This window comes from Carcharodon carcharias, chromosome 14 (genome assembly GCF_017639515.1).
Source record: "Carcharodon carcharias isolate sCarCar2 chromosome 14, sCarCar2.pri, whole genome shotgun sequence".
In the NCBI taxonomy this organism is placed as follows: Eukaryota; Metazoa; Chordata; class Chondrichthyes; order Lamniformes; family Lamnidae; genus Carcharodon; species Carcharodon carcharias.
In genome coordinates, this window is record NC_054480.1 from 32,119,515 (window position 1) to 32,136,170 (window position 16,656).

Here is a 16,656-nt window from a genome sequence, read left to right on the forward strand (position 1 = left end):
TTAGCTGTAATATCTGCCTTTTTTGTATTAACTCTGAATTTTATTAGGTGTGTTACCAAGGAACCAAGTTACCAAGTCCAGGTTTGTTTGCTAGGAGACCAATGTGAAAGGCCAAGGCCAATATTACAAGACATCACCAGGTTGAAAGTAATTAGGAGAGACCAATTGAGCAACATAAAGATGTAGTGGTTAGGTGAACAAAGCTTGAGTTGTAAAATTGTAGAATACAAAAAAGGAAGTTACAAAGAGGTGTGCAGTAGCAGGGTAAGTACCAGAACGGTAATTTGTTGTCTTTTTTGCCTCTTATGAATAAACTACTAAAACTCAGGTCTTTATTGTGGTAACATGGACCACTACAGATGATTAAATGATACAGCCTTAGAAACAAAAAGCACACCTTTGAACACCGAGTGGCTGAAAATTAGGTTAACTGTAGAAATGTTTGCTTTTCACAACTTTATTGCAGTGCTATAGAAATGAACGGAGGAAGTAAAATGGATGGAACTTGCCCTTAAACTGAACTTGCTGTTATCAGATTTTTTTGTGTTAAGTAGGCTGTACTTAAATGTTATTAACTTGCACTGAGACTAGGAAACAAATCACTCAAACAGCGTATGCACTCTACCAATGCAGTCTTGTCATCATCTATTTATCATTAATCAGTCAGCATCTGTTTTTCATTGTAACTTTTTTTTGGTCCACATCTTACATTTTACAGTAGAAGAATTATTTTAATCACATTAATAGTCGATGGTCTAATATGTGAAATCCATGCTTGTCTTTTATTTATAGTTATCTTCTATACTACCTTAAGAATGGCATCTGTGGCAAGGACTGTCACACAAAAATTAGACTACAGCCACTCATGATGTTGCAGAATGGCAAACTAACTGAACTACTTGTTGTTTATACCATTGTCTTTTGAGATGAGTGGTTGCTATATCAAATGTTGCATCAAATTCAGTGCTGCTGAGGAAGTTTAACTAGAGTTAATCAGAAAAAATGAACTAGTGTATATGTCCTCAGAGCATCTCAAAGTGCTTTGCAACCAGTGAAAAAGGAGGACATGCATTTATATAGCACGTTTCATAACAATATGATACTCCAATGTTTTACAGTCAGTGTAGACACTGTTGTAATGTAGGAATAGTGGCAGCCAATTTTCAGCAAGTTTTCACAAAACAGCAAAACGATAATGGCCAGATAATTTGTTGTCGTGATGTTGATTGAGGGTTAAGTATTGTCTAGGACACCAGAGATGACTCTTCTTTGAAATAATGCCATTGCACCTTTTAAAACCACCTGAGTGGGTAGATGGGGCCTTGGTTTAATGTTTTATTCAAAAAGTGGCATCTCTGTTAATGCAGCACTTCCTCAGAACTGCACTGGAATGTCTCCTATATTTTTGTGCTCAGGTGCTGGAGTGGGATTTAGATCCACAACCTTGTGGCTCAGAGGCGAGAATAGTAGCAACTGAACCATGGCTAACACCTGACACAATATTTACTCTTAAAAATAATACAATCTTGTTACGTCAGCAAATGAGGGAGTCAATGCACAGAGCAAAAACCCACAAAAGTGAAATAAATAACCGGTTCTTTTTTTGAGTGGTGTTGGCGTAAGGAGGAATGCCAGCTAGGATACCAGGAGAACTCTTTGCTGTTCTTCTAATAGTGTCATGGGATTATAATATCCACTTGAACAGATGATCTTCAACTTAACATTTTGTTCAAAGAGTAACACCTCCAGCAGGACTTCCTTTGTACTGTACTGTACTGAAGTGTTGGTCTGTGTTTTATGCTCAGATTCTGGGGTGGACTTTAAACCTGCAACCTGACTGACTGTTGACAGATTGAAAGATGTAAACTATAAAGTACTATTTTTGTTCTTTTGATTGTCACATTAATCATAAACATTGTCATCTTTCAATGTGATATTCTCACTGCCAGATAATAGTTATTAATGGTGGATGGTTTGGTTGCATTGTGCCATAGCTTCTTGGAGCAACAACACATTACATCATAAAGTGCACAATAAAGCTTTAATTCTTGGCCCCAGCTTTATTCCCTTATGCCCCACCTCAATGATTTTCAAACTTGACACTGAACCCTTCTTTGGTTGCCTTCAGCTCCACATCCGCTTTGGCTGTGAGCCTTTCCCCACCTCCCCCAAACAGCAGACCCTTTTACCCTTACCCACCTTTACCTGGCTCCCTCCCTCTGGCCTCTTAACCTCTCTTGAACTTTTCATTGAGAACTGCCAGAGTGACATCAACTGTCTCAATTTCTCTGCCCCCCCGTCACGCGATCCAACCTATCCCCCTCTGAACTTGCAACACTTTGTTCTGTTATGTTTAGCCCAAGCATTGTCATCAAACCTGTTGTCAAGCGTGGCACTGTTTTTGTTTGGCATACTGACCTCTAGCACAGGTCAAACACCAACTCTGACATTTATACCTGCTTCCCACTGGACCATGACCCAACCACCAACCATCAAGCCAATGTTTCCACAACTGTCACTGACCTCAAATCCTCTGCAGATCTTTCCTCTGTGGCCTTCAACCTCAGTCTCCTAACTTTGAACAGAACCATAGAAAAGTTATGGCACAGAAAGAGGCCATTCATCCCATCATGTCTAATGTTTTACTCCTACTTTCCAGCACCTGGTCTGTAGCCTTACAGGTTACAGCAGTTCAGGTGCAGATCCAGGTAACTTTTAAATTAGTTGAGGGTTTCTGCCTCCATCACCAAACCAGGCAGTGAATTCCAGGCACCCACCACCCTCTGGGTGAAGAAGGTTTTCCTCGTGATTCCTCTAATCCTTTACCAATCACTTTTGCCCGCTGGCAATTTCAGATTATAACCTCTGCCCCATTTTGTTTCCTTTTTCTTTGATTTTGTTGTTTTTCTCCTTTTTTTCATGCAGACAGCAGCTGTTCATGGCTTTGCCATTCACACTTCCCCTAGTTTTTGTTTCCTTACTTGGACCATTACAATTCCCTTTGGCTTTTCACCATCAACTCTTTTATTGTTCAATCTTACCTGCCTTCCACCCTATTGCAGGCCTTCTTCCCTTTCCTCACCCTTCCCCTTTTACTTGCTTAAAACTTATTACATCTCTAACTTAACCCAATTCTGATGAAAGACCATCAACCCAAAATCTCTCTCAATAGATGCCGCCTGACCTGCTGAATATTTTCTGCTTTTATTTTAGCTTTAATTTGTCCTCTGCGCTGAATGTCTAATCATTCTCCAGTTTTTTTAAGGAAATCCTAAGTGGAGCCCATGTGCTTTGTAATAAGGTTTGAGAAAATATCAAAAGAAGAGTGTGTTAGGTCATGCACCTCTTATTAACCAGCTCATGATTAGCATAGAGGAGACTTGGAAGCAGGCCATATGCATGCTCTTCTGTTACAGGATATAAATGATGTGAGAGACCATAGGGGAAAAAATTCAAGGATAACCCTCAAAAAGGTGGGTGGTGGTATGCTGCATTTTGGTTTGAATTATCCACCAGAATTAACTTGCGTAAACAAGCTACAGAACATCACTGAGCTGTACAATAACTCATGCAATCCTAATCATTTCAAGAATTCCTGTTATGTTAATGGGAATTGTATACTAAGCATTGGACTGATTCCTAGTGAAAGTGTTAAGTACAGTACTTTTAGTGGCAACCTGCCACGCAGTCTGTGCAGGGGTTTTCTTTGGCAATTTTGCTGTGAAGAATATGACTGCTAGCTGCGAATGGACTGAGACTTGTTAATGATTCCTAATAAATTGGGATGTGTGCATGTGTGCACGTATATCTGTGAGGGGCACAGTTTGCTCCTTATGGATAATGTTTTGAGGTCGACTAAGCATATTAACAGCATATTCTTGGCAACTAGCACATAGTGTATTTTGTTAGAGAAATTCTGTAGAATATAGACAGGGTGAGGAAATTAAGGACATACTGTGTCAGGTCTTTCAATACAATGTTTTCAGTGTACTAAAAATATTCAGTAAGTGACTTAACAGCATAAACATATGTGAGTGGTTTCAACAGGGATGGGTAAAGTTAGCTTTTTTATTTTTTTCTCTGCTTTATGTTCTATTGCTTGCCCCAAAATTTTACCTGTTTAAAAATTTTAAATATAACTTTCCTTGTTTACTGGATTTCACTGAAACCAATGTGGAACTTAATGACATGATTGGATGTGACAGCAGTTTGGACATTGTTGTAATAGGCTCAGGTCTTGCAGCATTTAATTATCTTAGGCAGTCCCTCGGGATCCAGGATGGCTTGCTTCCACACAAGTTTGATGAGGTTGAGGTGGCTGATAAGTCCAATGCATGATCTGCAGATTCTGCCAGACACGGGCAGGTTTACTTGGAGAGTTGGGCAGTTGAGGTGTTGGAGGTTTGTGCACTCTCTCCAGCACCTCAACTTCACCTTTGTGTGCTCCTGACGAAGTCTCTTGAATGTGTTCAGAGCCTTCCCGAATGAACTTTCTTCACTTTGGTTGGTCATAGGCCAGGGACCCTCATGACTTGGAGAGGATGTTTGATCTCTTCAGGGATGCTTTGAGGACATCCCCAAAAAGTGTTTCTACTGTCCTCATCGCCATAACTGAGCTTGGAGTAGAACGGTTGCGTTGGTGTGAGGCATACGAGCGACATGTTTGGCCCAGCAGAGCTGGTTTTGAATGATTGGTACGTGGATACTGGGCATGTTGGCTTGGAAGAGGACAATACTATTAGGTGCCTTTCATGCAACTGGATTTGAAGGATCCTGTGAAGGCACTGCTGATGGTACTTTCCTAGAACCTTGAAGTTCCTGCTGTAGATTGTACAAGTCTCCAAAGCATACAGGAATCAGTAAATCATGACCTAGTTTCAGGTTTGAGATCATGATCCTCAAACACTCCTTTCCTCAGATGGCCAAAGACTGAGCTGGCACTTTTGTGGCAATGACGAATTTTGTCGTTTATGTCTTCGTCAAGAGGAGGCTCCCAAGACATGGTCCACGTTTTCCAGGATCTCACCATTGATTTTGATCGATGGGGAGAGGTGTTGAGCTGTGGGAGCTGGTTGGAAATGGACCTTTGTTTTAGTGTATAGTGGATGCCATTCAGCAATTCATTGGCCATTTTATTACAATAAATTAAGAACCAAAGAGTGGGTATGGAGCTTACATTTTCTTTTGCTTATATATGTTTCCACGTTTTTCTGTTTAGAAGTTTTTGGCTTTGTACAGCCTTCAACTTGGTGGAAGAGAAGAATCATGAACTTTTGTCCAATGCATTGCCCGTATTCATTCAGCCAAATGTTGTGCTTATTTTAGAGCGAGACAAACTACCCTTGGTTATTCTTTCCCCAGCCTGATGTGATCCTTTTTGTTATGTCCAGGTGAGCTCTCAGCACCAAGTTCAAAACCTGGAAAACTTACAATTGTGGTTGACAGAATGGTGGGAGACAGCCTTAGAATGCAAATCCATAAGCCTGGTTGTGAACGGAGCACCTTAATCACTGCATTATCATCTTAGCAATGAAAAGCTTTAAGATTTGATTTTTGCATATCTTAACTTTTAACTGTTATGAAAGTCGTTGCTCTGGAAATGGGGCTTGTGGTCTCCATTCATATACAGTCATTGTATTACCATAGCAACATGGGCATAAATACCACTCGAACTGAAAGGATGCATAATTTATATGAAGATTCTTGAAGTCTTTCTAACCTGTCTCTAGAGAGGCTGGCTTTCAGAACACTAATGTCTGTCATCACTTACATAGAAAAGGGAGCAATGATGGCAATAAGCAAACCAATTGAATCCTCCATGTTGTAGGCTGTAAGATACCTTTAAGATTGATTGAGTGATTGAAATTGCAGCAATTTAAACATTACACTTTTAAAATGTTTATATTATATCTATTATTTGAAATGTCGTCTGAAATGTCCCAGGTCATAAGACATCGGAGAAATATGAAAATCTGTAGCATGGTGCTGTTTGTATGTTAATGTTACTCTTGAGAACATACTTCTTCAAGAACAAGGATTAAGCAATATTGCATAGGAAGGTTCTCTCTTAACCTCATAATCATGAATTATTAAAGCATTTTTCAATGTGGTGTGCAATATGTGAGAGGCAAGGAGGCATTGTGAATGGCTACTAAGTTATTTAGGCCAGCAAGTTGTTTTGATGTAGTTTGGAAGTAATCTTGTTGAAACAATAGAAAATGTAAAACACGTGCAAGTAAATCTATTTTCTCAAATGTTGAGGTCAAAGTGGTGAGTGTTTACAGACAAAGCTGTGGTTAGCAAATATACAAATGCACATGGTTTATAAGTATGCTGTCCTCTCCCTCTTCATTCTGTGCCCATTTATAATTTAGAATGCTACATTCAATTTAATTTAGAACACTTATCTTCACATAATTGATTTTTAGTTTTAAAATAGGAAAATTAAGTGACTTTTGGATTTATCCATATTCAACCTTGCCCAAAAGCTATCTGGATAAGTTCCTTTCAGAGAGATACTGCTCCCAGTTTATGGAGACATTGCTTCTATGAGCTGGAGAGAAACATTCTGTTCCCTACACCTAATTTACAGAAACACTGTTCCCTAAAATCCCAACCCACTCTCTGAGGCACTTTGTCTCTCACTCACCTCAATACTTCACAGAGGCACTCCAGTCTCTTGATGAACAGCTTATGGCAGGTCCCAATGCTGTGTTGCTCTAAAAACCAGAATGTTTACTGCTGGCAGGAGTTTTTAAGGGGTAGGTGTGAATCCACACTCACAACACTTGGCTTTTCACTCCAGGGGATAAAAAGTGTACGCTTGTGCATATACTGTGTACGCCTAACTATGCCATTGCACGCTGACAACATTTGGTGAAATGTACCTGGGCTTAATCACCAGATGTTGGTAGTCATGAACGAATTTTCTCTTGCAGGATGAAAGTTCGGTGAGCAGCGATGATTTTGATATGAGTGACACCACATGGATTTCAGCTGACCAGTGTGTGAACTCTGATTTAAGCCCCAGTCAAGAGGAAAGAATGCACAGCCCGCAGAATCTGCATAATCAGGAATATGGTACGTTTTCATTTAAATAATAAAATCAATCAAGAAACTGGGATTGTTTTGGTCAATTAAAATGGAAATTGTCTTTTGGCTGTAAATAAGAAACAAATATCTTGTATTTATATAACATCTTCCAGGGCGTTCCAAAGTGCTTCACAATCAATGAAGTACCTTGAATTATAGTTACTGTTGTATTGTAGGGAAATACAGCAGCCAATTTGTAAACAGCAAGGTCCCAAAAACACTATTGAGTTAAATGATCAGATAATCTGTCCTAATAATTTTGGTTGAGGGATAAACATTATCCAGGACGTTGGGAGAACTTCTTGCTCTTTTTCAAATAGTCCTAATGTATATTTTATTTCCTCGAGGGAAGACAAACTCTGTTTAATATTTTAACTATAAGACAGCATCTCTGCATTCCCTCAGTGCTGCATTGAAATGTCAGTGTGGAAGAGGTGCTCAAGTCTTTGATATCCATGACTTTGACTTGGAGGTAAGAGAACTATCACTGAGCCATGGCAAACATCTAATGAAGTTTGTTACGTTCAAATCTTTTTATTCCATTACTTGTCTTTACCTCTGCTACTTTGCCCAAGATATAGGCCTGATTTTATTGATGAAAAATATATTGGAATTAACTAAGCATGTGAAACAAAAATAGATCAGTATTTAAACTATTTTGTTATTTTGTAGAAACTTCTTTAAAACACTTCATAGTGAATTGTGTGTGGAACATAGGCCAGGATTTTCCGGCCTCATCGTGGGTGGGACCCGCCGTGGGCGAGGCGGCACCTCAGCCAGAAATTCATTGACTTGTGGCGGGACCGGATGGTCCCAGCAGCGGGCAGGTGTGGAAAATCCCGCCCATAGTTTCTGTAGTTTTATTAGATCCATTTCTAAAAAGACAATATTCTTATAATGTGAGGATTTTTTTTGAGGACATATAGGTATTTTTAAAATTGGAATGTGTTACCTGGTGAAACAGAGCAAATATGTCTGTTAAAATGTCAGTTATTAGGGCCCGTATTCACCTTTAGCTTTGAGAGTTTAATTATAAAGTTGTTTCATGCCTGGTCTGAAATAGGGTCGCATGACCTGATTGGCATCATTTTGGAATGGCCTCTTCCACTTCCTGACTCTTCTGGTTGCTGACCCTCCCTGTCGCCAACCTTCCTTCTTGCCAACCCTCCCGCAAGCTGCCGACCTTCCCGCTTGCTGACCCTCCAGATCGCTGCCCACCTTCCCTCTCACTGACCCTCCCTCTCAGCATCTCTCTCAGCAACCCTGCAACTCGAAGCTGCTCTTCCAGCCCTTGCTCAAGGGTGAGGGGATGTTTAGCAAGAGGAGGGGTCGGCAAAAGAGAGGTCTGGCGAGCGAGGCAGCTGGGGAGTGAGAGAGGCAGCAAACTGAACAGACTGAGCTGGAAGGTCCGGGAACAGGAGAGGCAGCAAGCTAGAGGATCGGGATTCGGGTGAGGCGGCAAGCTGGGGAGGCAGCAAGCATTAGGTTAGGGAGTGGAAGAGGTGGTAAGTTAGAGAGGCAATGAATGAGAGTGGCAGTGAGCTGGAAGTAATTAGAAAGAGTTGGCATAGTTCTTTTATATTTTAATGTTTATTTTAAAAGTAATTTCATTTACAGTTAGAAGAATTTAGCAATGTAAAGTATTTCAGTTTACAAGGTATAATGTTTTAATGCTTTTTTCTGATGAGGAAGGTCCTACAGAGCCTAACTACATTTAAAGTTACACTTTTCAGGAATGCAACTACAATGTTAAGTGATTAATTACTGCAGTCATCTTAAGCCTCTTCAGGAAGTGCTGAAACCCAGGCTTGCTGTTTGTCTAATGATTGATTAAGGACCATCTTCTTTGGGTAGGAGACAAGTCCGATCTCCTTGAGGGAGGTTGGCTCCAGGATTACACACCTAGTAAAGACTGGAATCAAGCGAACATTTCATGACATGTTTGATAATCTAGTATGTGAGCAAGACAGGTCAATGATACTTCAGTGCCTTGTTTTTGATTGACTACCTAGCCTACCTCACTTATGGGAGCTAGAGGTGCAGAACTATGATTGCACATTAGTATTCCTCTCTCTTTGCACCACATAACACTGCAAATTGTGCTGTAATGGGGAGAATGCTTGTGGCTGAACAGGTAGTAGGAAGTGTGCCAGTTTTCCATATTGGTAAGCTACATGGTTAAATGCCAGTAGTACTCTTATGCATACTTGGCTTTCCTAAGCTTTTGTTCTTGTCAACTTGCACCTAGCTCTACGGATAGCTGGAATCATTGTACTTCCAAGAACATGTGCATTCCAAATCAGGCAAATGGAAATTACAACTGTGAAGTGTTCTCTGGTTGTGTTTTCATGCCTCATTGACAATAAATTAAATAAAATTCTATCCTAGTGAAAGGTTTCATTAGAGGATCTTGTTAATATCAAAGTTAATCAATAGACAGGCACTGGCATGTTACATTTCCACATTAGTACCAATTTTTTATGATAGTGAGATTTTAATACAGTTGTGATTAGGAATGCTGGTCACTTTCATTTTAAAGAATAGCCTGTTTACCAGGAGTTCAGAAGTGAAATATCATTAAGACTTTTCAGTAACATATTTCTTGTACATTTTTAATTTTAGTGGGCCATTTTGAAAAATGCAAATTATTTCAATTATTTTTCATTTCTATATTTTGCCAGATTTTAGCTAGAAATGTGTAAGAGTGGTAGAAATCATGTAAGGGTATTAAATTTTGGTAAATTGTACTACAATTAGCAGTGCTTTATAGATAAAATCAGAAGTATTCACATTATCTCTAGGCAATGGCAATTAAAATCTAATACAAGTGACAGGATTGCAATATTACCTATTGCATTAAGAGCCAAGGCATCCTATATTTAAGTCCTGTAACATTGCTCAGAGGTAGTTGGAGGCCTAGCATGTGGTTTCAGATGTTTTCGACAGTCTCAGTGCAAGTTAACTATGACAGCAGTTTATTCATCATCGTTTCAGTAAATTAATTTAATACAATGAATCACCTGTTATGAGGTTAAAAAATTATTGCCCTACTGAATTTCAAAAGAAAGGCCTTTGTTATATTACTTACCTACAGCTATACAAACTTGCTCAAAACGTGAGAAAATTTCTTTGACCTTTTCCATATTGAATCTGTTTTCAACACCTGTTCAGGTGGTGCATTTCACATTATAGCAGTTTGCTATGTAAAAAAAAAATCCTTACCTCATCTTTTGTTCTTTTACCAATTACTTTAAATCTGTGTTGTTTAGTGCTGACTCTTCTGAGTCAATACCAGGAATACAGAATCTTGAACGCTTTTTTCAAGTCTTCCCTTAATGTTTTCTGCTCTAAGAAAAATAAATCCAGTTCCTCCAGTCTCTCCACATAATGAAAGCTTGTATTGCAGGTGCCCTTCTGGTAAGTCTCCTTGATACTCTCCCTCTAAGGCCTTGACATCCTTGATAAGGTCTGGTGCTCAGAATTGGACACACCACTCCAGCTAGGCCCTAATTAGTGACTTATTAAGGCTTACCATAAGTTCCTTGTTTTTGTAGTCTTATGTGAGGTGTTTTAACTGCTGAGGGGTTGGGATCTGGTGTGTGCATTTGATATCCATTAGAAGTGATATTGAGTAAGTCTAATGTCATCTCGCCCACCTCCAGGTTTCATCCAGGTGGGTTTTCAAGCAAAGCCTCTTGGAGCTGTTGGGTCAGTCATTGTCATATGCAAATAAGTCATTAACTGTTGTTTTAACCAACCATTCTGGCCTGTGTATCTATCTCATGAGCTGTCAGCAACTCCCAAAGATCAACCAGGCAAGTGCACGGAGGGGAGTGCTTCTTCAGTGAAACAGACAGGCTGAAAAGACTTTGAACAGTGAAATTGAAGAGCTCTAGCTATGCCCAGGAGAGACTGGTGTTAACAGCATTTATTCTAAGAGTGTGCTTTCACTACTTGACAGATGATTGCCAACTTCTTTGTAGTCTGTTCACCTGTCTTGTACTTTACCCATCTTCAGCTGCACTTCCCTGCTGTCAGCCATAACTACAGCATGGGAGCAGTTTGTGCAATTCTATCTTGAACCTCTGATGAGCAACAAGAGGAACAGCAACTCCAACAGCACCCACAGTAACACCAGCAGCATCAGTTGCGTTCACTTCAGTCATATGCCACACAGAGGATGGACCCAGAGATCAAGCTCCAAGGATCTCCAAGAAATCCCTCCTCCAACAAAGGGTCTACAGGCAGAGGATCAATTCTCTCAATGCTTGTGAGCACCAGTGCCTCAGGCTTTCACAGCAGATAATTGCTGACATTGTACTCTCCTGGAGAAATACCTCCTTCCCATTAGACCAGATGGAAATGCATTGCCAGTGCTCTTTCAAGATGGCTGTCACTGGAGGGCTATCCCACCCCTCAGCTTCAGCTCTACACCTCTCCCAAAAATTGTGCTCTGTCTTCTTCTGTGAGGAGAGAATGCAGAGGGATGAGTGTTAGAAATAGCTTGTGTGGAAAGGAGGGATTGAGATGTATGGAAGATAACTGAGGCATGGGGTGTGCGATGACAATAGGATGGGGGTGAGTGTGAATGTTGGCTGTCCAGATGGGGATTTGAGGAGGTGCTTGGAGAGGAATGAGTGTAATAGTAAGAATTATTCACCAGACGAGTGCTGTAAAGGAGGATGCTGGGAAGGTCAGAGTGTGGGGTTTGGCACCTGAAAGTGTTATGCCCTCCTGAGGTCCTGGATCCTCTTGGTGCACTATAATCAGACTGGAGGGGCCACACTCCTGCTGCTGACTTCCTTGGCCTTTTCCATGCACATCTGCTTGGTTTTAGAGGCTGGTCTCTTCCTTCATCTTTTCAAATGGTCACCTCACTGCAGACCCTCAGATCCTGCAGTAGGACCTCTTGGTAAGAGTCAAAGACCCAAGAGACATTCCTCCCAAGTGTTTTCTCCATTCCTGTGGCTGCTACAGCCTCAAGAACACTATTCCAGTTGTATCCTTCTGACCCACATGCTAATAGAATCCAAACCAGTTGGTGAAGTCAAAACCAAGGCACAGAGCTCTTCATTTCTAAGCAAGTTTATTGACTTTGTTCCCTCTCCTTCCACTACCCAGTGTCCCAGCTGTCTCCTATTTATGTGATGAAAATACTTAATTAAATAATGTCCTTCACCTGTGTCTTAACAATATAAATAATATAATTAACATAATATTAACACACGTTGGGATCCCTTTAATTAGAAATCCTTTGGCAGATTTGGAGCATCAACCTGCTCACCTCTCTGATTAGGAACCCAGAAGTGGGATGCTAAGTCATAGCTCGGTTAAAGAGCTATGGAAAGTCTGCCCCAGTAGCATACGGGTTCCCAAATCACTACAGGTTCTACAGTTTTGTCAGGAACTAAAACTTGAAAATTCCATCCAGTGTCTCTTTTTATAAAGCCAAGGGAGAAATTCTACAGTCCCCACTAGTGGATTTGAAGGGTTTAGGGGAGAGGCTTGTAAAATGCAGCACAAGACCTGCACGCTGCCTACCCACCTGCCCCTCCTGTCTCCCATTTTACAGGGGGTGGTGCAGCATCAGGTGGCCCATCCACCTTGGCCACTTAATTACTTCATCCTACCATATTATCCGCAGCAAGTGGCCCACGTCAGGTGGGTAACCCAGCAGCTTTTTACTGAACAGGCAGGTGTCAGGCAAGTGTAGGGAAATTCTTTAGGATGTGCCCATCGGAGGCAACCATCCCCCCCACCACAAGGTCATACCCCCTACCTTTTAGTCTTCCTCCCTGGCCCCTCAAACCCAGCCCACCCCCTCCCATCCCCCATCACCTCTCCCTCCTCATTGGGGCCTGCCAGCCAGGTTCCCTCAATACCCGGAATCACCCAGCATCTGGCATCCATCACCTCCTCTTCTTCGGGTACTAACTGTAGTCCTAGCAGTGGCCACCATTCTAACCTGCCACTGCTAGGACGACAGATCAGTAAGCTCTCTAAGATGGGGCTTCCTTCCTAGATGGGGGTGAAAGTATCAACCTTTGGAAATTATTGCCCTGTGGAATGTTAAATGGCTGCGGGACAGCCTAGATTGGCAGGAATGCATTATCCATTGACTCTTCAGGTGGCAAAGTGGGAAACCCCGCCATCCAAAAAATCTTGCCCCATGGGTCTTGCATGCTTTTTTGTTAACCGTCTCAATCAGTGAGATCAGCTGTCCACCTGCCAACCTGTCAATGGCCAATTGAGGCCATTGACAGGCTCATTAAGATAATTAAAGACCCTGCCCATCCAAGCATAAGGCTGGTGGGCAGGCCAGGAGCCCCAGCAGGCTCCAGATTATTCATGAAACTTCATCCACTGGCGGGATGTAATTTCAAGTCCGTTTTTTAAACATTTAATAAATTTTATGTGTTTATTATTAACATGTCCCATCTCATGTGACATTGTCACAAGAGGGGGACATGTTAATAATTTCAATATTTATCTATTTTTAGATTTTACTTACCTGTCATGAATCTCCCTGAGACATCACTTAGTCTCAGGGAGCAGTGCGCTATTTGACAGATGGGGAATTCCCCCCCACCCCTGCACAGGAAGCGCATAGCTCTCCCTATCAGGCACACCGCTGGGCGGGCCTTAATTGGCTCACCCACTCAAAATGGTGGCGGGCCCTGTTTCGATGGTGGGGGTCAGCTGTCTGCCTGCCGCCGAGCTGGGGCCCGCCCACCATCTGATGGCAAAATTCTGCCATGGACTTCAATTTTGCTAACAAGCCTATTATGTGGTACTTAATTAAATGCCTTTGAAAATTCATACACACACCAATTTTTGTTACTTCATCAAGGAGCTCAATCAAGTTAGTCGAACACAATTTTCTCTTAACCAAATCATGCTGCCTGTCATTTATTAATTCATATTTTTCCAGGTAATAATTAATTTTTTCTCTGGCTATTGCAGTTCAAAGATTCCCCACCACCAATATAAGGCTGACTGGCCTGCAGTTACTGAGTTTATCTTCTTCCTTTTTTGAACAGGGGGGTGTAACATTTGCACTTCCCCAGTCTCCTGGCACTGCTCCCTTATCTAAGGGGAATTAGAAGATTGTGGCCAGAGCCTCCACCACCTCCTTCCCCCAGCAACCTAGAATGCATTCCATCCAGACCTGGTGACTTTTCTACTTTGAAAACTGCCAACCTTTTAAGTATGTCCCCTTTATCTATTTTTAGCCTATCCAATTTCTCTACTAATTCCTCCTTTACTGTGACAGTGCCATTATCCTCTTCCTTAATGGAGACAGAAGCACAGTACTCATTTATTATCTCAGCCATGCCCACTGTTTCCACAAGAAGATCTCTTTTCTGGTGCTTAATTGGCCCCACCTTTCCCTTGACTGCCCTTTTGCTATGTATATGATAGAGATACTAGAAATTCTATGTGAAATAGAAAGTCCATGTGAAAATTAAAATCTCTCATTATAAACACTGCTTTTGCTGCATATTTGCCTGATTTTCATGTTGGCATGAAAAAAAAAAGTGCATTTATGTAGCACCTTTCGTGACCATGGGTCATCCCCAAACACTTTACAGCTGGTGAAGTAGTGTAGATACTGTTGTAATCTAGGGAAAATAAATTACACTTGTGTTAATTTTCAACAGTATCACAGGAAAGCTATACCGCTTGTATATGAAATATAAAGGGTGAGTGTCTCCATAATTCCTCTCCCTAAAATTGCTACAAAGACCTACCCTTAACATATTTTAATTTACTTCTTTTATTGTTCCTTTATTTTCTACTGAGCCTCACAGTGTAAAGGAACCAACATTAATAAATATTACAACAAAAAAAGTGAAAGTGACAATAGTAACAATCAGTTATTTAAAATTGTTAACTGCATTTGCACAGTGCCATGACAATGTTACAGAAGTCTGCCACTTTTGGAGTTCCTGGGTTGAGCTGTCACAGGCAGGGAGATGGGTGAAGGCTACAGCACCTTTCCTTAAAGTGGAGGGATAATTGGACTATCCTTTGCTTAATACATTATGCCTCCAGTAGATACCTAAAAGGGTTATTTGCAGAAATCTGTGAGCAGGTTACATGTCTTTGTTGGAAACAGAAGTATGAGTTTTGTTATTTTTTTCATGGGATGTGAATGTTGCTGGCAAGGCCAGCATTTGATGCTCATACCTAATTGCTCTTGAGAAGGTGGTGGTGAGTTGCCTTCTTGAACCGCTGCAGTTCGTGTGGCATAGGCACACCTACATATAGACATATGACAAAAATAATTAGCAAAATAACATTTCACAGCAAAGTACAAATTCATTTAAAAAACGCAGTTATTGCCATTGCAGCATCTGGCATCATTATGACTGGCTTAAGGTGTTTTATACAAACGTGCTATCCATTTAAGTTTTTGTGTGGTGTATTACTGAAACTACAGTGTTTGCTAATTTGGTGCCGTTTCATATGTTTTGCTGTGATATTTTTGAAAGATAATTGGAATAGGTTGTGAAACTGCTGATGATCACTCCTTTCACTGATTAGTTATGAAGTCAGTATCAACTTCCACCAAAAGGTCATTGTTTTATATATTGAGGTGTTGCAATAATTGAGAAATACATATTGTTCATTGGGGTACAAACAGGTCAATGACAAGCTACGTAGCACCTTTGAAACATTGGCCAAGATACTTCACTGAAGAAAGAGGGGAAGTGGCTGCTGAACCTTAACTCAAAACCGAGAAAATAACTTTTAAATGCAGTCAGATTTTGTTCTCTGGATGTGGGTGACGCTGGCAAGGTTGCATTTATTGTCCATTCCTAATTGCTCTATTCAGCCCCATCATCTCTTCGGGAGGCAAATGTGGCAGCCAGTTTGCATACAGCAAGGTCCTCTGCATAAGATGAATGACCAGTAAATTTGTTTTTGAGTGAAATGTGTTGGCCAATTGGGACTACTCTTTAGTGCTTTCTAAATAGTACTGTGAAATCTTTTGATGTCCACCTGAACTGGAAACCATGACAGTATAGCCCTCTTTCAGTACTGTACTCTAGTGTCATTCTATATTATGTGCTGGAACCTTCTACCTGAGAAGCAAGATGCTGCCAACAATGAGAGGCAAGATGCTACCAACAAAGCCAATGTGGCACCATAAAAAATGTGCTTTGCATTTCATGATAGGTTTTAAGTGTGATATTTAGCATACCTGGATCCTAGCTGACAGCTTAACAATTAACTGAGCAGCATTTTATTGGGAAGAATGGAGGAGTAAACGGAAAATTATATGCTTCTAGAACATGACCCCAATAGTTATATGATAACACCAATTTGATTCAGTAGAAATTAACACGGTAAAATGTATTTTCTACTATGACATGGAGTGATATAGTAAAGGTTCGTACCTATGAACCTGACAAATGTAGTTTACAATGTCAGCCATGCTATATACAATCAATGTTAGGCAGAGCTCAAAAGGAAGGGAGATTACAAAGGTTGAGTGATTTATTTATCTATTTGCTTCAACAATTTTCTCTTCCTCCCGCCCCCATTTTAAAACTTTGT

The 16,656-nt window shown here is 40.8% G+C and overlaps 1 protein-coding gene across 3 annotated transcripts in view; it reads left to right on the forward strand.

The window, feature by feature from the left end:
- Positions 1-16,656, forward strand: part of nol4lb (nucleolar protein 4-like b) — a 340,275-nt gene that overhangs the window by 80,539 nt on the left and 243,080 nt on the right. For all 3 annotated transcript variants that reach the window (XM_041205279.1, XM_041205281.1, XM_041205282.1), the window contains one exon: positions 6,939-7,080. In XM_041205279.1, the coding sequence (XP_041061213.1) occupies positions 6,939-7,080 (142 nt within the window). The remainder of the gene's footprint in view (positions 1-6,938; positions 7,081-16,656) is intronic.